This window comes from Artibeus jamaicensis, unplaced genomic scaffold (genome assembly GCF_021234435.1).
Source record: "Artibeus jamaicensis isolate MK-2021 breed Jamaican fruit bat unplaced genomic scaffold, CSHL_Jam_final scaffold_754, whole genome shotgun sequence".
NCBI lineage: Eukaryota > Metazoa > Chordata > Mammalia > Chiroptera > Phyllostomidae > Artibeus > Artibeus jamaicensis.
The window spans coordinates 1649967-1670276 of NW_026522054.1; the positions used below are offsets into that span (position 1 = coordinate 1649967).

The 20310-nt window shown below is 50.0% G+C and overlaps 1 protein-coding gene across 1 annotated transcript in view; it reads left to right on the forward strand.

Annotated features, from left to right (window-relative positions):
* DNAH14 (dynein axonemal heavy chain 14) overlaps positions 1 to 20310 on the forward strand; it is a 163727-nt gene that overhangs the window by 96418 nt on the left and 46999 nt on the right. Inside the window, exons 47-57 of the mRNA XM_053659549.1 lie at positions 411 to 539; positions 1884 to 2021; positions 3532 to 3699; positions 4804 to 4974; positions 6789 to 6956; positions 7742 to 7834; positions 9463 to 9660; positions 12195 to 12356; positions 14040 to 14231; positions 15450 to 15631; positions 19676 to 19784. Of these exons, the coding sequence (XP_053515524.1) occupies positions 411 to 539; positions 1884 to 2021; positions 3532 to 3699; positions 4804 to 4974; positions 6789 to 6956; positions 7742 to 7834; positions 9463 to 9660; positions 12195 to 12356; positions 14040 to 14231; positions 15450 to 15631; positions 19676 to 19784 (1710 nt within the window). The remainder of the gene's footprint in view (positions 1 to 410; positions 540 to 1883; positions 2022 to 3531; positions 3700 to 4803; positions 4975 to 6788; positions 6957 to 7741; positions 7835 to 9462; positions 9661 to 12194; positions 12357 to 14039; positions 14232 to 15449; positions 15632 to 19675; positions 19785 to 20310) is intronic.

A 20310-nucleotide genomic window follows, 5' to 3' on the forward strand; every position in this document is an offset into this window, starting at 1 on the left:
GTTCCACAGGACAGGTCTTATTCCTAAGCCAGGTGCAGGCAAAAGAAACACTCTGCACCTGAAGCAGTGCCTGGCCTGTAGCAGCCGCTCCGGAAGTAAACGTCGAGTGAATAATAGTCGCATCTGTTCCTTTGTGATCAGCGTGATTAGATTACTTTATCCAGCATCAAATGTTCTGTAACTGTTAGTATCATAGGCCTGTAGAGAATAAGTAGCGTTTCTGCTATTTTGAAAACTTATTTTCTAAAGTCATACCAAAATAAAATTTGGTCTGCTACTTTTTAAAAGAAAAAGGATGTCATTACATACGCATTTGTTTTTGCACCATAGCATGATTAATATTTCTGATTCATAATGTAAAGAAAGGCAATACTGATGAATAGTTTTTAACACCTTTTGTCTTCCTTAAGACCGTCGTGTTCGTTGATGATCTGAACATGCCAGAGACAGACGCGTATGGAGCACAGCCGCCCCTGGAGTTAATCAGACAACTATTAGATCTGGGAGGATTCTACGATACTAAAAAAGTTGCATGGAAGGTAAAATTCATGTTTAATGTCATTAGTTAACAATAAACTAAATACTTACAACGATGTTGAGTTGATTAAGTGAGAAATTTAGAAAACCTAGTGAAATGGATGTGTAGAGCCAAAAAATTATGCCAAATACATCTTTGCAGTTGAGCACAAGTCCCTGGGTTCATAGGAATTCTGCTTTTAGTAGGATTAAACCTTAGTGAAAATTGCAAGTATGTCCTGTAGGTTTAGATTTCAATAGTGAGTCAGATTGAGTCATTGCTTCCGCAGTTAGTACCTCTGGGAAAAGCCAATCTCTATGTAAGACTGCTCACATTTTTCTGCTTTCCAAAACATAGGTCAAGGATTTTTAGAAGTATTACAAAGTCAAAAAGGAAAATCTCAAGAAGGGATTTCTGGGCAATTATTTTTGTTAACACCGGCCCAAGTCAGAATGGCTTAAATGTTACGCACTTCCTTCTCTGGAAACCTAAGCCCTGTGGTCCCGCCCGAACTGACTTACCACTGTACCCTCCTGGGCCTCGGTTCCTCTTCTGTGAAATTGTGTGGCTACGTCACCAAGTGGTTTCAGGTCTCAGGCAAACCTGGGCCCAGGAGCCCAGAGGACGCACGCTGGCTGGTGAGCAGTGGCAGCTCGGACACCGTCAGCCTGTGACCCAGGCATGGACCCGAGCCCAAAGAATCAAGGTGCTGTCACCCAGGGAGTGTCCAGGAGACGAGGGAAAAAGAGGAAGCGAGACATGGGCTGGAACGCACGACCGGAAGAAGCACCTTGAAGTGACAAGAGCGTAGCGGGGCAGGCTTTTCATGGGATTCTGTGTCTGAGGGCAGGGGTCAGGGCAAGGGCTGTGAACAGCAACCCTGTGGGGAGAGCATTGGGTTGTCCGAGGGGCTCCACCCAGCTCTGTGCTGCTGGGATGTCCTGAGACCTCAGGCAGCTGTTTCTCTGTAGCCAGGCATGTTCTCCCCCAAGGTCAAAGCTGGCTTTTCCGGAGACTCACTCCCCGCTCCTTCCCTGGCTTCTCACTTACAGCCAAATCCTCTCTGGCGGCCCCAGGAGCAGATTGCTTATTTTCCAGGGATGGCTTTTGTGAAAATAGGCTATTTCCTGATGTCATTTAGAAAGGTTCCTGGGAAGCACATATCTTGAAATGACCTTTTGGGGGAAGGGCTTACTTCTAAGAAGATAGATTTCCATGACCATCACAGTTTTTGTTTTGCAGGGAATAATAAGCTTAATCTTTTTGGTTCAACATTTGAAGTCTCTTGTCCACTTGGGGGAAGTGGGAACCCATTTCCTTTTCCACAGATGCATTTAGTTAGTCTCCGTTTTCACTCTTCCCACAGAATGTTCCAGATCTGTCCCTGGTGGCAGCCTGCACCCCCTCAGTCGGCATCAGGGACGTGAGCCCCCGCCTCCTCAGACACTTCTCCATCCTGGTGCTGCCTCACCCTTCACAGAGTGCCCTGAACACTATCTTCCAGGTCACACGTCTAGCTCGTTTTCTACCGGGAAAACAAAAGTGAATTCCATACTATGGGGGGAGGTGTGAGAACTTAAAACCACTAATATCGAACAAAAACTACCTTCAGATGATGAATTTTACTTTCTCTCTATTTTCTGGCCTACTACGATTTGTCCCTAAATATCAAAACTAGTTTCATGTGTGTAAGAAACACATTAGGGCTTGTTTAGTGAATGTTTAAATGCAGACCCCACGAGTTTGTCCGCAGAGATTCCAACTCACTGTATCGGGAGGGAGTTCAGGGACCCGTTAGCAGGCGTACCCGATTCTTGCTAGAACTGATTGAGTCTTTTCATTTTCTTACAGGATAAAAAGTAATGAGATAAAAAAATTCTGACTATCTTATCAGAAAAATGGCTTCAGTTGAAATCTAGTTGGATTAGATAACTATATCTTACGCAGGATTATTAAATTTTTATTTTTTAAAGTATTGGGGCGACGTGGTTCATATAGTCACGTAGGTTTCAGGTGTACATTTCTGTGACACACGACTGTCTCTTGCACTCGGGGTGCCCACCACCCAAAGTCAAACTCGCTTCCATCACCCCGGGTTGGGACCTAAATTTTTCAAAACTAAACATTTGCTCTTCTTTCTCATATAAAATTTCAAGCTCACCATATTTTGCTGTGTATGATGTGTACCTTTTTGCCCAAATATTTGAGGGAAAAATAAGGATGCAGCCCTGGCTGGTGTGGCTCAGTGGTTGAGTGCTGGACTGAGAAGACAAAGGGTTGCACGTTCAATTCCCGTCAGGGCACATGCCTGGATTGCCGGCCAGGTCCCCAGTGCGGGGCACGTGAGAGGAGACTGATGTTTCCCTCCCTCTTTCTCCCTTCCCCTCTCTAAGAAAATAAAATAAATAAAATATTTTAAAAATAAGGATGCACATTATACGTGGGTAGAATGATTACATACTTTGGGTACAATAATCCCGTGCGTATGCGCACAAAAATGTGGGCGCACGTTATACACAGCAAAATACAGCTTTAATACAATTTTAACCATTTTTAAAAGCACTTAGGAACTTTGCAGGTGATCAGTAATCAACACCTCGAGAAAACCTGATGTAGAAAAGTGTATATCCGTATACCAGTCCAAGCTGAAATATTAGTTCTGTCATGTTCCGGTGTATTTCCTCTGGTAGCACCTACCAGGGAGCGGGAACATGGAAGGACTCCCCGCACACCCGGTGTGCACACCGACGGGGCGTAAACAGGCCCCAGAGAACGGATACACGCCTCTCGATCATTCAAGGAACTGGGACCCATTGGAATTTTCCCTGATCTGTAACATCTAGAATGTTTTTTAACGGGGCTGCTGTTTGTTTAAAGTGGACTCTAATTACTAACATTCTAAGTAAAATGTACCCTCCGTACAGCACACACATCCCCTCCTTCAGTCGAATCTAGCTAGGAGCAGTCTGTGCTCAGCATTGGGGCAAACTGAGTTACTAAATTCCCTTTTACAGGTCCATTTGGGAATCTACTTCTCCATCTACAACTTCACAGCCGATGTGCAGAGAAGTAAGGATCAAATAGTGTCTTGTTCGCTGGCCATGTACCATCACATGTGTCAGAGCATGTTGCCGACGCCAACAAAGTGTCACTACATGTTTAATCTTCAAGACATGTTTAAGGTTTGTTTTAAAGCTCATTCTCTAGCTCATTTAATATTTAAGTCGAGGAAATGTGATCTCACTGACTGACCCTCTCTCCCCCTCTCTCTGTTGTCCTGACTTACTGATGCTGTCGGCATTTAATTGTTAAGAGGGGCCAGAAAGGAAACTCGGGTTGATGACTGCCGCTCTTTGCCAGCAGCTCATTAAGGAAGCGTTGGAACAGCTCCCCGCAGAGCAGTCGGTGACAACCAGAGTGCCCGTTGGGGGGTCTCAGCAGGGACAGGAGTGACACGGTTACAAAGTAGATCGTGGTTTTGCTTTATTTCTGAGGGTTTGGTGAGACTGTGAGAACGGAAGCCTGCAGGAACTTCACCGACGGGCTCGGAGCTGTCCCGGCTTTCACTCCAGGGCACGTTGCCAACAGTGCGGACTGGTCATTGGCTTCCATCACATGTGCGATTTCCTGAAGTAAAATGTTAAGAAACACAATTTATGAATTTGATCTTTCTCCGCTGGCTATGGCATTTTAGACGAAAGTAGCACACACTGTGTTCGAAGTGGTTTATAAGGGATGTTTTTTTAATGAAGACTTAATTTTTTTATAAATTTATTTTATTTTATTTATGTATCTTTAGAGAGGAAGGGACGGAGAGAAAGAGAGAAATATCAATGTACGGTTGCCTCTCATTAGTCCCCTGCCAGGAACCGGCATGTGCCCTGACTAGGAATCGAACCGTGATTGTGTGGTTCACAGGCCTGCGCTCAATCCACTGAGCTACACCAGGCAGGGTGTAAGAGATTTTTAAATGCAAATTAGGAATCTTGGAATAGAACCTCAAGAAGCACTGCGAGGCCCCCACCAGCCCTGCGTCCCTGTCAGCCCCGAGGTCTGGGCTCATGCTTCCCATCCTGGCAGGGCCTCCTCCTGCTCTGGGCATGGCTGGGTGGGGATGGGGGGTCCTGAAACCATCTTCCCCCTAATGGTCACAGGTAGAAACTGTCACTTCGTACCTTGGATTGCTGCTTCTATTTGTATGGAAACGTAAACCTACAAAAACTGAGGTCTTGCTCCCACGCTTCCTGCTAATGGTGTAAAAAGTGTTGTTTTCGAATCCCTAACAGCTCCTCCTCGGGCTGCTGCAGGCAGACAAGGCCGTCGTCAACTCCAAGGACATGGCTGCTCTGCTCTTCACCCACGAAGCCGCCCGAGTGTTTCACGATCGCTTAATCGAACATACTGAAAGAAGGCTTTTCTATCAGCTTCTTTCAAAGGAACTTGAGAATTACTTCCAGGTAGTAAAGTTGTGTTTTAAAAATTATTTTAGATGGTGTCTTGGGCAAAAGTATTGTTTTACTCATGTATATGGATATTTCTGTCATATTAATGAAAGGAAGTTTCACTTGAAGACGATAAATACGGATTAGATACGATAGAAAGGTCAAGGTCTCGATGCCTTTGCTCAGAGGTTTGGCCCCCACGGGACCTCAAACCGCTCATTTTCTCCAGAACCAGCAGGAGTGGGCGCTCTCTGGACACCTCCGTAAGGTCCTCATCCCTCTCCAGCCCTTGAACTTCAGCCGAGCATTTCATTGAACTTTGGTTTCCACGGCACCTCTTGGTCTAGGTACCCAAAGCCAGCGTTTCAGTGAACTGATGGATAGTAAAAGGGTTGTAACTGTTCGTTTTGTTGAAGGCTTCCTCTGCTGTGAGGGAGTCCCGCTTGTTTATTTTTGCTTTTGTTTTCATTGCTCAAAGGGACGTTTCCAAAAAGGTATCACGCAGAGCGACACTGATGTCAGAGAGTTTACTTCCTGTTTCTTCTAGACGTTGTATGGTTTCAGGCCTCACGTTTCAGTCTTTAACCCACTTCAAGTTTCTTCTCATGCGTGGTCTACGAGAGTAATTGAAAAATAGAGAGACTGTCATTAGTCCAGTGTCTGTTTTCACCTCCCTTGTCATAGATCAGTTAACCGCAAAAACTAGGTTTATTTCTGGGCTCTCTTTCTGTTCCATTGATCTGTGTCTGGTTTTGTGCCGTTACCATGCCGTTTTGATTGTTACAGCTTTGTAGTATAGTTTGAGGTCAGGAAGCATGTTATTGTGTAGGAAACCTTCAACAAAATAAAAAGACAACCTACTGAATGGGAGAATATATTCTCAAATGATCTCTTAAGGGGTTGATCTCCAAAATATGTAAGAAATACATACAACACAATAACAAAAAAAAACCAAGCAATTTGATCAAAAAATGGGCAGGGACATGAAAAGACATTTCTCCAGAGAAGACATACATTTAGCCAACAGACATGTGAAAAAATGCTCATCATCACTAATCATCAGAGATGCAAATCAAAACCACAGTGAGATAGATACCACCTCACACCTGTCAGAGTAGCCATCATCAGTAAATCAACAAGTAACGTGTCAATGAGGACAGGGAGAAGAGAGAACCCTGGTGACAAGGCCTAAAGATGGATCTAGACACGTGCCCGGAACCGGTGTGGGCCCTGCCTCCAAACCCCTTGCAGCCTGGCAAGTGTGCCGCGTTTGTGTAAGTGCTATGACAGACCCGTGCACACGCCATGGTGGTGCCACAAAGCAGAGAAACCTACTCTTCTCTGCCCGGCTTCAGGGGGGAGAGAAACAGTCAGGCTTCGAAGAGGAGGCAGCCGGTGACCCTGGTGTGCGGGACGGGCAAATTCTCCGAGTGGGCCGGGAAAGCATGTGTGGACGCTCGCAGATCTGTGGTGGTAATGAACAATTAAGGGAAGTTTTTTTTTTCCTCAAGTTGTTGGTGAGACCTCAAAATGGTTTTTCCACAATGGGGTTCTTACCATGGGACCCAGGGACCCTCAAGGAGCCCTTAGATGAGACTGCATTTCAATGGATTTCGTTTCCTGTGCAACCTTCGTATCTTGCTGTATGCATTTGAAAGTATTATCCTGAGAAGACCACACCTCTCACCACCAAAAGGGGTCTGGGTTAAGAAACCCCGAGGTCTAGCTCTGCTGTGTAGAGAGCTTCCCTGGCTCAGGTGTGTTCCATTAGTTCTGAAAAGCAGAGCTGTGCTTTCAACAGATACTATTAAATTTTTGTCTTACAATAGATTCAGTGGACCCAAGAATCACTGATGAGTGACTCAACCGTATTTGTGGATTTCCTGGATATCAACAAGTCTCATAGAAAGAAGATCTATCAGAATACCAGTGACTATGATAAACTAGCCAAGGTTCTTCATAAATTCCAGATGAAGTTGAGTTCAGCGTCTTTGGAGGTAAAAACATGTAAAAGATGAGAAATACTATAGATATGTATACATTTATTTATATAGGCACACATATATGTATGTGAGATCAAATATCTTTAAGGTGTGTGTGTGTGTGTGTGCGCGCGCGTGTGTGTAGGGGAGAGAGTTCGGGGAAAAAAGTGCCCTCATATTTTAAAGCAGGCCATTAGAAATACAATTATATGCTATTTCATCTTATTTCATTTCATTTAATAGGGTAAAATTTTAAGTACTTGGTGCACAGCCGAGGCTGGAGGGAGTTGAATAATTCCAGTTGGTGGAATTAGGAAATACGAGAGAGAGAGAGAGAGAGAGAGAGAGAGAGAGAGAGGGAGGGAGGTGCAGGGTCTGGGGCGGCAACAAGCAGAATGGGCGGCACTCGTTCACACCTTCCCCGTAGCTGTGGGCAGGGCCGTGTCGGCACAGGGGCACCAGCAGAGCCCCCCGCAACACGAACCCACGTCCTGAGACTCTTCCTCCCACCCCTCACTCTACCCTGAGACAGGGCAGCAGAACAGCAGCCGGTCCTGCCTTCTCCCTTGTTCTCTTCCCGTCTGCCCACGCCCAGCCCCAGTCCCATTCAACCGACTGCCGGGGACCTGACCGCCTGGGGACCGTCCTCCCTGTGCCGGTTCATTGCCCGGGAGGCAAACCAGCTCACCGGGCCTAGGTGACCGGGACAGTGACCCTCATGTGCACGTCCTCACGTGCAAAGCCGAAACGAACGCTGTCTGCGCCTGCAGCCAGCTGACCCGCCCCGTGTCCCCTGCCAGATCTCGCAGTCCATGGTGTTCTTCAAGGAGGCGGTGCAGCACATCGTGCGGGCAGCAAGGGTCCTGCGGCAGCCAGGGAGCCACATGCTGCTGGTGAGCGTCCTGACGTCCGCCCCCCACCCCCGGGTTTTAAAGCTCGTCAAGTGGAAGTTGAAGGAATCTGATAAACCTGCTCGGCCCGCAGACACTTTGTCCATCCTGACTTCCCGTATGGGAAAGGTCAATGTCACTAGCCACAGGCCAAGACTCCTGTCCTCTCCAGAGCCCGAGTGAGAAATGTGCCGGCACCTAAATGTGCCGTGTGTTTTAGAAAGTGTCGGATATGGATAAAAGGGTGGCTCGGGCACCGCCGCCCCCGTACCCTGAGCATTAACAGGCTCTCTCTGTGCTGGGTACCACGCACCAAAACAGTGCGCTCACTGGATTGAGAAACCTGAGTCTCCGCCCAAAGTTGTACTTGTCATGAAAACATGTGGGAGCTAAATTCTTGGAGAATCCCCAAATACCTTGAAGAGAGAAAAGCTTTCGGAAGACTGCATGAAATCCAACATATTCGGCCAATTAGCTGACTCACTAATTTATGAGTATTTGTCTCGGCGACCGTTTCTGTCTGTTTCCGTACATTTTCCAGGACTCGGGGCCGTGCTCCTCACTTGCTCGTGGCCCCTCTCCACACCTCCCAAGCTGGCGAGGTGGCGTTTCCCTGACCCTTCATCAGCCACCACACTTCTGTCCCTCTGTCTGCCTGCCTGCCATTCCCACCCCACTCAGGAACGTGCCCCTGCTTCTGAGGCAGCTGAGCCCAACTAGGTAACACCAACTACCTCCCATTTCAAGGCCCTCAGTCACATGGACAAAGTCTCTTGCCATCCAGGGGATGTGATGTGGCCGTGTTATTGGGGGCGGGGTGGCAAAGATGTCGTTCTGCCTGCCTGTCACAGACCAGACAGTGACACAGGTATTAGTACTCTCCTAGCTGCTCCAGAAAACAGTTGCACAGAACAATAATTAGAAAACTGTTGTTAGGATTATAACAAAGGTTTAGTATATACAATAATAACTAGCACAACAGAGGAGGGAAGAAATGGGACTCTGTTAGGGCAAACTTCCCATATTTTACTGGAATCAAGCTAGTATGACTCGAACTCTAATTTATCCATCTATTAAAATTAAAATATAAAGTGTATTAAATTAATAAATTAAATATACTTTATTAATTATTAGCATTAATACTTTATTAACAAATATGCTTTATTGATACTATGTTAATTAATGTGCTTTGTAAATTAAAATATAAAGTTTAATCCCTAGAGGAACTATTTTACGCTTAACATAGATGAAGTCTGTAGGTTACATTTCAGTACAGCTATTTCAAAAAGGCGACCCTTTGTCTTCTTTACCAAAAGCACTTAACTGCTTGCTGCTCCAAGTAAATGGGAAAAGACCTGTCTAAATGCTCACCAGTGAAGGGTCAGTACTGACAACGACCTACTGGTCAGTTATAAGCCCACGTAAGTTCTTTTTCCAAGTTTCTTTCCAGTGACGTTCTTCTGTGGCTCCAGAGGCTTTGATAAAACACTCTGTTTCACATACCCCTCCCCCACAAAAGTCACAAGGCCGCCTAAGGTGCCTCCAGCTCGGGCACCTCCAGCCGGAAGCCCGGCAGTGAAAGGCCCCAGCGGCCTCACAGGACGCAATGTCAGTTTCTTCTCCTCCCAAAGATCGGGATGGACGGATGCGGGAAGGAAGCCTGCGGGACGCTGGCCTGCCACCTGGCGGAACACAAAGCGTACCAGATGCCGGTGTCCCACAGCTACGCCCCCGTGGAGTTCAAGGAGGACTTGAGGAAGGTGTTCCTTCAGACGGGACTGGAAGGGAGCCCCACCGCTCTGATGGTGGCCAGCCTAAGCCTCGACCAGGCAAGTGCTTCCCGCCTCTCTCCGTGGCTCCAGTGTGGTGTTTAAATAGTCCCCCCACCCATGTAGCATTGGAAAAGGGAATATTCATGCACAGTCCTGTTAACCTGCCATGTCAACTCCTTCCATTATCCTCGTTTTTCCCGTTGGAGCCCTAGACTGCGCGTGTGCGTGTGCATGGTCGTGACACGGGTCGTCCCGCGGCCGCCTCACACAGCAGCACTTCCGGTTTCCCTCTGGTCCCCACTGTAACTGGCCGATCATGGCCGTTCGTCTGTGTTGGCCGGCTCTCAAACTCATTTCCACCGGGGGCCACATCAGCCTTGAGGTGGCCTTCAAAGGGCCACGTGTAATTGTAGGACAGCATAAATGTGACTGCTCCTTAACTCAGGGCGAGGGGCTCGGTGCTGCCGCGGGGTAGAAACAAGGTGGAGGGCCGGGTTCGGCCCGCGGGCCCTGTGTTTGCCCCCTGTGCTGTGAGGACATCAGCTGGGTCATGTCCGACCAGCTCTGTGGCCTTGTTTACAACGTCCACTGCCCGGGGCGCCCGCCGTCTGAGCACACGGTGCCCCCGCACCGTGCAGGCCGCGGCTCCTCTCCTCCAGCCTCCTGGGCCCCACCTGCAGGTGGGGACTCCCCTCCCAGGACGCGGTTTATTTATAAACAAGCAAAAAAGGTTAATCACCCAACTTTCAGAAAATGTTCATCTGCAAAAGTTACATACACCCTTCTACAGCTAAAGCATAATTAAGTTATATTTGCTTCTTTGCGGCGACATTGCAGGGAGACATTGTTTGTTACCTGGGACCCTCCCAAGGACAGTGATGGGTATTGTTCAAACTCCCATCTTGTCCCCGGGCCTCCCTCTAGAGTCGAGTTCTCCTTGTAGGTCGTATTTTGAGAGTAAATCCAAGCGCCATGTCCAGTTTTTCTGGGTTAACTAGGTTCTTCCCTTCCCCAATTTAAATCCCCTGTGCTGTTGATCAGGTTGGGTGTCTGCCAGACACCTCCCCTCTGGATTTTGGAAGATGTGGTTTCTGTCATGCTGGGAGCATAGCTCCCATTTAAGAGATAAGTTTTAGAAAACCACTGTCTGCCCAGAGCTGAGACGAACAAGGCCCCTCTGCCCCCGTGTTCGGCGGGACTCCAAGGTCACTGGGTCTGCTCTCCACACCCCCAGGGTTCCCCAGGCCACGTCACTGGTTTTTATGTGAATCCATAAAACGGTGCCATGACTCTGTAAAGTCAGCCTGTGTGAGGTGGTGCACCAGGCACCAGATGCTGAGTGGCAGTTAAGCCTCAGGCCACGAGCCAGGTGCAGACAGAGAGGCTGGTTACTCACTGGTCTCGGAGGCGGCACACTGCGCACCATGAAGGGCCATGCAGGGCGGTGACGGCGTGGCACAGATTCGGGGAGAGGCAGCACCCAGGGTGCATGGCTTTGCGAGGGTCCCAGTGTTTTGCTCTGGGGTCTCTGGGTTAGGGTCAGATGGGTCAGTTCAGTCCTGAAGAGCGGGGTTTTGGTAAACCCCGTGGGGCCCTATCTAAGGGACCCAGAAGGCACACAGGCCCTGGGAGGCGGGGGAGACTGTTGATCACAGGGTTGTTGGGGAGTCAGGTCAGGCACTTACATGGGCTTGTGACTCTGCGGCTGCTGTCTGGGGCATGAGGGGCTGGTGTCAGTTTAAAGCCCCGAGAGCCACCTGGCCGAACCGAATGGATGCCGATGCAGCAGTAACGCGGAGCCGCCGAGCCCAGCTCTCGATAGGTGGGCGATAATCCGCGTGTTGAAGGAGCCTCAGTGGCCCTCCATCATGACGAGAGACAGGGCGGCACTGGCGCCGAGCCTCTGCTGCCCTCTGCTGCCCTCTGCTGCCCTCTGCTGGCCTCTGTGGGAGGCCGTCCCACCCGCTCTCTGCCCGCCTCCCCGGGGCTGGGCTCCGCTCCAGGACCCTGGGAGAGCCTGAGGAGGATCCCGAGGCATCTGTGTAAGGCGAATGCTTTTGGTCTTACTTTTTTAAAGAAAGCCTGGATTTACTCTCAAAGCCAAAATGTTCCTATGTTTAACAAGTCCTCTGGTGGAGATTCTTTTCATCGTGCTCTCTCCTCTGTTCCCTTTGCCATGAGACAGGGAGCCCTTTGTAGAGACAAACTCGACCTAAGTAAAATAATCCCAGTGTGTACAGTGTTCGAACACGAGAGGAGGTAGGTACACTGGGGTCTTCCTCAGACTGCCCGAGGCAACGCCCCTGCCCGACTCACCGTCTCCACCCCCGCACCTCTGCAGCCCGGCGCAGGGTCGGCGTTCTCTCCCACCATGCCTGCACTTCTCTGATGTCCGAGGGTGGGAACCTAAGGAAGCCTACTTGACTCAGGGGGAAAAAAATTGGGGGGGGGGGGGGAAATGGGTTCGAGAACTTTGGTTTTTCAAAAAAAGACTTAACCTAAATTCTTCTTAAACACTATTGCTTGGTGAGTTTAGAGTAGAAAACATGACTCATTTACTCATTTATGTTTAAATATTTGTTTTACCCAAGGAGGCACTTTTGGAGGATTTGAACAGCATTATCAGTTTGGGGAAAATACCCGAAATGTTTGAAAAGGAGGAGCTGGACTCTCTTGTGCTAAAGATTAGATCCATCACTGAGCAGACCAGTTACATGGATGGCAGAGAAGCCTTGTTTTCATTCTTCCAAAAGGTACCTTTTCTGTGCATTGGCTTTCTCAGACTGTTGTGGTTAAAAATAGACTACATTCGTAATTCTGTGTACGGGATTTTCAACCTGGGCGGTTTGTCTCGTTCTTTACAAGAGTTTTGAAAACTACAGTAATGACTGCCATCGCACACACAGACACACAAGGTGTCAGGCAAAAGACGAGCCACAGGCTGGGCCTCGCTGCCAGGCGCCTAAAAACATGGCACCAGCTGGCGGTGACGTCCTGCGCTGAGACTCCCACCCAGGTTCTTGCAGGCAGGCAGGCAAAACAGTTTTTTTATCCCGTTGAATCATGGCCCTACAATCGGCCGGAGGTGATGGGCACAGAAGAGCAGAAAAAGCAGGCGGTGCCAGAAGGCACTGGACGTGGGGTGGCTGCGAGAGGGCCGGTTTGGTGAGCGAGCTGAGCCACACCAGTGGCCTAGGCGCCCTGTGTCTTTCCAGTGTCACTACCGACCCGATGTGATTGCCCAAACTCCTCTGGGGAGGTGATGCAGGCCATTGCTTTTCTGGTGCCTGATTCTGCCTCTCGCAGAGTCATCTGAAAACTGAACTGGGCAGCCCTGTATCCCCCAACAGATACAGTGCGATCTGGCACAAGAAGCGGGCGTAAAAAACTCCATAAATAGATTCCACCATTGAGAGAGAACAAGTCATTGTGAATGGATGCTCTCGGGTCGCTGTGTTTGAGAAGGCCTCCTGGTGGTGGAAAGGAGGATAGCAGCCAGCCTGGCCGCCTGCGGCCCGCTGGTCAAAAGAACAGAGTTCTGGTTTGGAATGGGGTATGGGGGGCGGGGGAGTGCACTCCAGAAATAAAAGACAAGCCGAGAACTCCAGCTAGAGGTCAACTTTAATTGCGTGAAATGATTTGCAGTGTCTTGCAGTAATAGACAGTAAAGGCACCCTTTAAACTTAACCTTGAACATCAGGTGGAGGTCGGGCACGGGCAGAGCAAAGAGATATTTTCGTTTTCACTGTAAACATTTCTGCGTTGTATGAAATTTGCATGGAGCAGTTTAATTTGCTTTTATACGGTTTTTGAAGTCCTTCCAAGAAGCCAGGAGCAGCAGCAGCACAGCTGCTGACCCCCAAGGGGTCTTGGGGGGTGGGGGGCAGGGATGTGGGCACGGCTCAGAGAACCGACGCTTTGCCCAGGACCTGACAAACTGTGAGCGCTAAGCTTTCCCTTCAGCTGTGGAGTTTGTGGACACCTCCCGGGGCTCCAACACCGGTCTGTCTCTCTGTGTGTCTTCCACCCGGATGCGTCTGACCGCTGCTCCCTTCGGCTGTCTGTGGGTCTTAATGCGCCCACCCTAGAGGAAAGGGGACATGCTCAGATGCATCACCATCTGATGCAAGGGCCCCCACTGAGCAGAACCCTAGCGCCAGACCCCCTCACGAGGGCTGGTTTGTACGAGGGATGTTCTGGGGTCCGGGGTCTCCCCTGCAGAGAGGATGGGGGCGCACGGGGCAGGACCTGGCTGCGACCCTCAGGGGGCTCTGCGGGAACTGCCGCTGCCCTCCGATGGGGTTGAGGGGTGGTGGCGGGCACTCGGTGTGCAGCTGAGAGGCCTCCGGTCTGCTCTCTGGGGAGGTCATTGAAACAAGTACTTTTTCCGAGCAATGGGTTGCATTTTAACAACTTATGTTTTCATTCATTTTCAGAGAATATTAAAAAACTTGCATATTTTTATGACAATGAGTCCTGCAGGGCCTCACCTGCGCCAGAATTGTCGGGCATACCCTTCCATGATCTGCGCCTGCACCATCGACTGGTACGAGAAGTGGCCGGAAGAAGCCCTGCTTCTGGTAGCCAGCTCTTTCCTAAGAGAGAAGGTGGATTTGGAGAACAGAGGGGTAAGTATAACTTCTCAGAAAGAACTAATCCGAGGGGAGGTTTCAGTGTGTTAACAGAATCTGACAGTGTCATTTCTCTGAATGGCTGTGAACCCCAGGTGGACAAACAGAGGCAGCTCTAGGTAAAATGATAAAATAAGTCAAGCGTTTATCTTGACTCTTGATTGATATCCCGTCTTTTTTGCCACCGAAGTCACCTTATTTCAGAGAGGCCCAGGTTCCTCACTGCCTGGGTCTCTCACTCTTCTATGCCAGCCTGCCCCCCGCTCCCCCCCACCCCCACCCACCCCCCCGTGAACAGCCAGTTTCCATGAAGGAGAACAGCCTTCATTGTGCACACCTGGTCCTGTGATAAGACTGCCACCACCTCTGTGTGTTTCCACTACACTTCTCTGGCTTGGCTGCAACAGCAAGACTACAAAGAAGTGGCAGCACAAGCCACACACAGAGTGGTCTCCGAGTCTATGAGCCACAAGTAAGGGTTCTTTCCAGAGTGGTTCCTCTGAAGGCCCCATGGGGACCGACAGATGTTTCAGGTGCATTGAGGCCCGAAACCCAGTGAGGCACCAGGAAGGGGCTTGTGACCTTATTTGTCCAAGGGCTCAAGGAAAGCAAAGGCCAAAAAGGGTAGAGACAGGTGGAGCCAGGGAGAAAATGCAGCTGGCTAGAAAGCGGCCAGGCGGTCGGCAGGTTTTGATGGACTGGACACGGGTGGGTAGGACCAGGTCTGTCTACATCAGAATTCTCGCCACGGCTGAGCAAAGGGCACTCTCTGTCGGCTGTCACTTTGTTCGGCTGTATATCCTCTGGGCCCTTACATTTTTGTAGCTTCTGTTAACTCAAAGAAATTGAATATACTGCTATCAATAACCTACTTTAAGAAAGAAAGACTGGAGATAAAGAAAGCACCATAAACTTGGCCCGTTGACAAGGGTGCCCTCAATCCTTGGGTGGCCATCGCAGACATGAGGGGTCAGCCCAGGAGGAGGAGTCTGGCCTGTCACTGGTCATCACATATCATCACCTCTTCCCCCTAATACCATCCCAACCACTGACACTCATCTGTTCTCAGCTCTATTCATCCAGGGCCTTTTTCTACATTCCCATATCCAAACATGATAAACTATTTCAAATTATTCACCGTGTTTCCTTTGCTTTTTTTTTCTTTAATGTATATTTGGACTGCTTTTTCTTAATTCTTAAAAATTACTTTTTCAGAACTTAAAAGAAAAACTTGCCCCAACATGTGTCCAAATTCACAAAAGTATAAACGACTTGAACACAAAGTACTTTCAAAAAACTAGGAGGCATAACTATATTACTCCCCGAAGCTACTTGCGATTCATAGATACATTCACTCACATTTTGAGGTCACGAGAGGAGGAAATGCAGACAAAGAGGTAAGTCTTTGCATCAGAACATATATATTTTTATATTTATGTGTACATGTATCTTTCGTTGGTGCTTTTATCTGTAAAGACACACACAAAATACTGAGACTAAATCCGCCTTTTCATTGTGGGAAGAGGCAGAAGCCTTAGAAGAGCTCGCGAGGCCAGGCCGGCCTCTCCCACGGGCGTTCAGAGGCCGCCTTGCCAGGGCAAGGTGGACAGATTCAGCCAGTCAAGAGGCAGTGAGCCCTGGTTAGGTTCAGAAGGTTTATTGCTAACGTACACAACTCCCCGCGCCCCTTATCCCTTGGGACTGCACCCACATAAAAGGAGCCAGACGACTGCCACACAGACCGGGGGACACCTGTCGCTGGAGCCCTGTCTTGCTGCAGCTGTACCTGGGAGGGTGGGGGCAGAAGCAGGAGGTAGGAAGTCTCAGAGCTAATCGGGACCCGGGAGACACTGAGAAACGATCTCAGCAGCCTCCCAAGAGGATCAGAGGTGAGTGGGCTGGCCTTGTGTGCTCACAAGTATCCGTGCTCTCGTGGTCTAGGAGGACCACTGGGCCAGGGCCTCGCCCAGCTGCATGGAAACCGCACCCACACAACCTGGGCAGCAGCAGGGAAGGTTGCCACGGTGCAGCCCTTCCTCTACAGCGCCATCTTCTGGCCTGTCGTGTGTCCCACTAAGAAAGAATGGGCCACCCGGTCAGATCGCCTGACCCAGTGTGCTGACTGGGGCTCGGACCAAAGCCACTCTGTGTGTCTTGGGCGGCATCGGATAGGACTGGCTAGGACATGGAGGATCAACCACTGTCGGCTCCCGTCTGGAGCCGGGCCAGTTAGAAATGTCACCAGTCCGGGTGCATCCGGGGGCCCTGGCAGTCCCTTGTATTTGTCCCAGAGAGCCAGCAGGAAGCCCGGGGCCTTGAGCTTGGCATCCCCACTGATGCTTCAGGGTCGAGGCTGGTTTGTGAGGGGCAGACACGCAGAGGCCTGGCTCTCACGTAAGAGGCAGAGGCAGTCACGACAGCAGCGTTTTGCTGCTACGAGGTCAAGGTCTAATCGTATCAAGTGTTTGCTCAGAAGGCAGATGCAGCACCAGTTAAGTGGGGAGCAGTTGGCAGAGTCAGTGGATGAGGGGAACCGTGCTGGTTCAGGAAGTTACTCTTTCTGTTTCATGAGTAAAGGCTGTGTAGTCCACGAGGCGGCGGCTCTGGGGAGGTTTTGGAAAGCCCTTCCGACTGAGACTGGTTGGTCAGTCAGGGGTTAAAGCGAGGGCCAGGCGCCCTGGAGAGAAGGGTGGGGGGGGGGATTCATGGCCCCTCCCCCCAGCTCTAACCTCCGGGTTCCCACGGGGTCCCGCTCCAGCCCCCTGGGTTGTTGCTCCACTCCAAGCCCTGTGTGTGACCAGTGCCTGTCACAGTCACATCACCCTTTCCCCAGTGCGTCCCGCGCCTCACCCACTCCACATGCCCGGACACACCCTGGGTGGCACAGTGGTGTCTTCCTCGTGCCCTTTGCATTGTCCTAGAACATCTCCACCCCTTGAGGTGGGGGTCATGCCAGGTCCACCTTAGAAGTTGTCACCTTCGGGCCATGATTACTGTCATCCACAGCCATATGGCTGGTCTCTCCCAAGTGTGGCTGGATGGTCAAAGGAGCAGCAGGTGCGGGTCCCCAGCTGTCCTCACAGACTCCAGGAGCCCAGTTTCCCAGGATTAGAGGTGGGAGGAGAAAGAAAGGGAAGGGCTTAATTATCCTCTGCCTCTCCCCCACCCAAACCTCATAATTAAACATTCTGTTGAAGCGGGAGCATCCTTCCGGGGACTTACCACACGTAAAGCCCAAGGGCCCCCCTCAAATGGGCGCTGCCCTGGCAGCCAGGCTTCCGTTGTCCCTTGTTCCCTTTGAGGGTCCGTGTTCTTCCAAGCCGCACCTGCTCCTCAGGGGTGATGGGTTTATGGGCTGAATGCTGAGCGCAGTGTCTGTCAGTTACAACACACCACAGATGGTAACCGTGTGAGTAGACACGTAAGTAAATGGAGCTGCATTTCAGTAAGAACCCTCTGGTACTAGACTAGAGTACCTGTGGAGAGATACAAGAATAAAAACAAAGATCTTAAAGTTCTTGTCATCCAGCTGGGAAGTTTTGAGGACCTGTCCTAGACTTAGCTCAAAGAGTAAAATGCCGAACATGCTTTCGCAACCGACAGTTTAAAGGGCGTGGATGATGGTCCTCCATGGGCCTCCAGGGGGGGCTCTTTGAGGTTTTGTGGGTCCAAGAGGTGGGAACCTTATCTTCCGTTTTGTAAAAAATGCCCCACAGTGCTTATTCCCTCTCTTGGTAGAGTTAGGACTAAAACTTTGTTGACTAATAGGTTTGTAGTCTTATTTTAAAATATTTATTGGTATTTATTCCATGCACACTGTGTATTTCTCATTTTTATTCTAGTGAATAGGTACGTGGGAAAGTTTCAACTTTATCTGATAGCTCCTTTTTTTCCATCCTTTTCACTCTGAAATCATCAGCTTCACAGATGCAGCAAGTACAGAAAACAGCACTGTCACAAGACGGCACGAGATGCAGAACTGTCTCCGTGTGCCGCCCCTTTACTGTCACTCCCTCCCCATCCCAAATTCCCTGCAGACACCTACCTGTGCGCCATCTCTGCCACCTTACTTCTTCCCTAGAGGGATGTGTGTCTTGCCTTTGAAAGCCACTCCCGCTGTCACGAGTATTGGTGGCCTGTTTCTTTTGGTCACTGAGCTGCGTTCCCTGACGCGGATGCACCAGTTTGTCCAGCATCCAGACGCTGCAGGAACTGGGCCGTTTTCGACGTGGAGCGATTGTGAACAGAGGTGCACGGGCTTCTGTGTGGGTAGACACTTCCATATCTCCGGGGCCAGTGCCAGTGCCAGGAGTGTGAGCGTCAGGTCACGGGGTACGTGTATGCCGAGGTTCTTCAGAAAATACCCGATTGTTGTCCACAGTGGCCGGACCGTTTGCCATTCTCACCAGTGTATGCGAGATCCCGAGTCTCCATCCACATCCTTGTGAGCATTCGACACTGTTACCACTTTTTATCTTCAATATTCTAGTGAAGGCATATTGATTATGATCTTAATTTGCACTTTTCTAATGGCTAGTGATGCTGAACGTCTCCTCATGTGCCTTTTTGCCACCCACACACCCTTCTCGGTCTGACGTCTCTTCTCACCTTTCACCGTTAGTGTCCCTTTGTTGCATCTCTTGGACGTTTTCTAAATGGATTGTTCCCGTGCTTCCAGTGTTGAGTCTCGGGGGTTCTTTATTCATTCTCAGTGTGGGCCCTTTGACAGCTGTGCGGCGACAGAGTGTGTTCCCCCTGGGAGCTGCCCCTGCGTCCCCTTCACAGGGTCCTTCCCAGAGAAGGGGTCTAGTTTTGATGGAGTTCAGTATGGTCATCGTTTTCTCGTGTGAAGTGTGCTGCTGTCGTCTTGTTGAAGAACTTCACCATGCCCTAGATCCCAAAGATTTTCTCCCTTGTTTCCCCCCTAAAAGTAGTACAGTTTTAGCTTTCACATTTTGAGTTAGTTAGAAGGTGTGAGGTGTAGGCCAAGGCCCATCTTTTAAAACAACTTTTCTTCCTCTGTGACCTTTGCACCTTGTCCCAAAGTCCGTTGACAGTGCTCCCGCGGGCCTGTTTCTGGGGTCCGGGCCCCGTCCCGTCGGTCCACACGGCTGTCCCTCCGCCAGCACCCGGCAACCGCGAAGTCACTGTTTAGTCCGCCTGGCAGTCAGAAGGGGGGATTCCACCCACTCAATTCTTTCTCAAAATTATTTCCATTATCCCAGGTCACTGGCCTTTATATGTTAATTTTAGAGTAAGCTTGGCTGTACCTGCACAGAAATCTGACTGCGGTCTTGATCGGGATGGCATTGAACCTCCGTGTGAGTCTGGGGAGAACCGGCCTCGGGCCCGTGCTGCCTTCCGGCCGCGCTCACAGTAGAGCCGGCGTCGCCGATGTTTCATGATACATTCTCCCTCTTGATGCTTCTTTTTCTCTCCAGGAACCGTTTCCACGTGGGTCTGTCCAAGATCCTGGAGGCAACCGCCCTGGTTACAGACATGCAGGAGGAGCTCCTGGTCGTCGGCCCTCACATAGAGCAGAAAACACAGGTAGACCCCGAGGGGGTCCCTGCTCAGGTTCCCCGGCTGCACAGGGAGCGGCGTTCGGAAGCGGAAGCCCCAGGACTCGGGGCGGCTGCGGGCACGGCTCTCGCTTTGGGATGGGCAGCTGTGGTCTGAGCCTCGAGTTTCTGGTCTGTCAAATAAATGAGGAAAAACAGTAACAACAATGACAAAATATTGGCATCATTATAGTTTGATGTTTAAACGTAATGACAGGTATGTTTTCTGTGTGAAGTGTAAAACCTCACGAAGACTGTAAATTAAAAAATTATTTTTAATTTTGAGTGACAGTTGGCAGACAGTATTATACTAGTTTCAGGTGCACACTCCAGTGACTGGACACTAGGTAACTTAGTGGGAGATCGTTCTGACAAATCTTCCCCCCGACACCAGACACAATTATCACACTGTTGTTCCCTCTTCTTCACCCCCCGCCCCCGCCCGGTGACTCCTCTGGGACAACCGCAGGTGCTGCTTCGTCCCTGCACCTTTTCTGTCCACCCTGCCCCCCTCC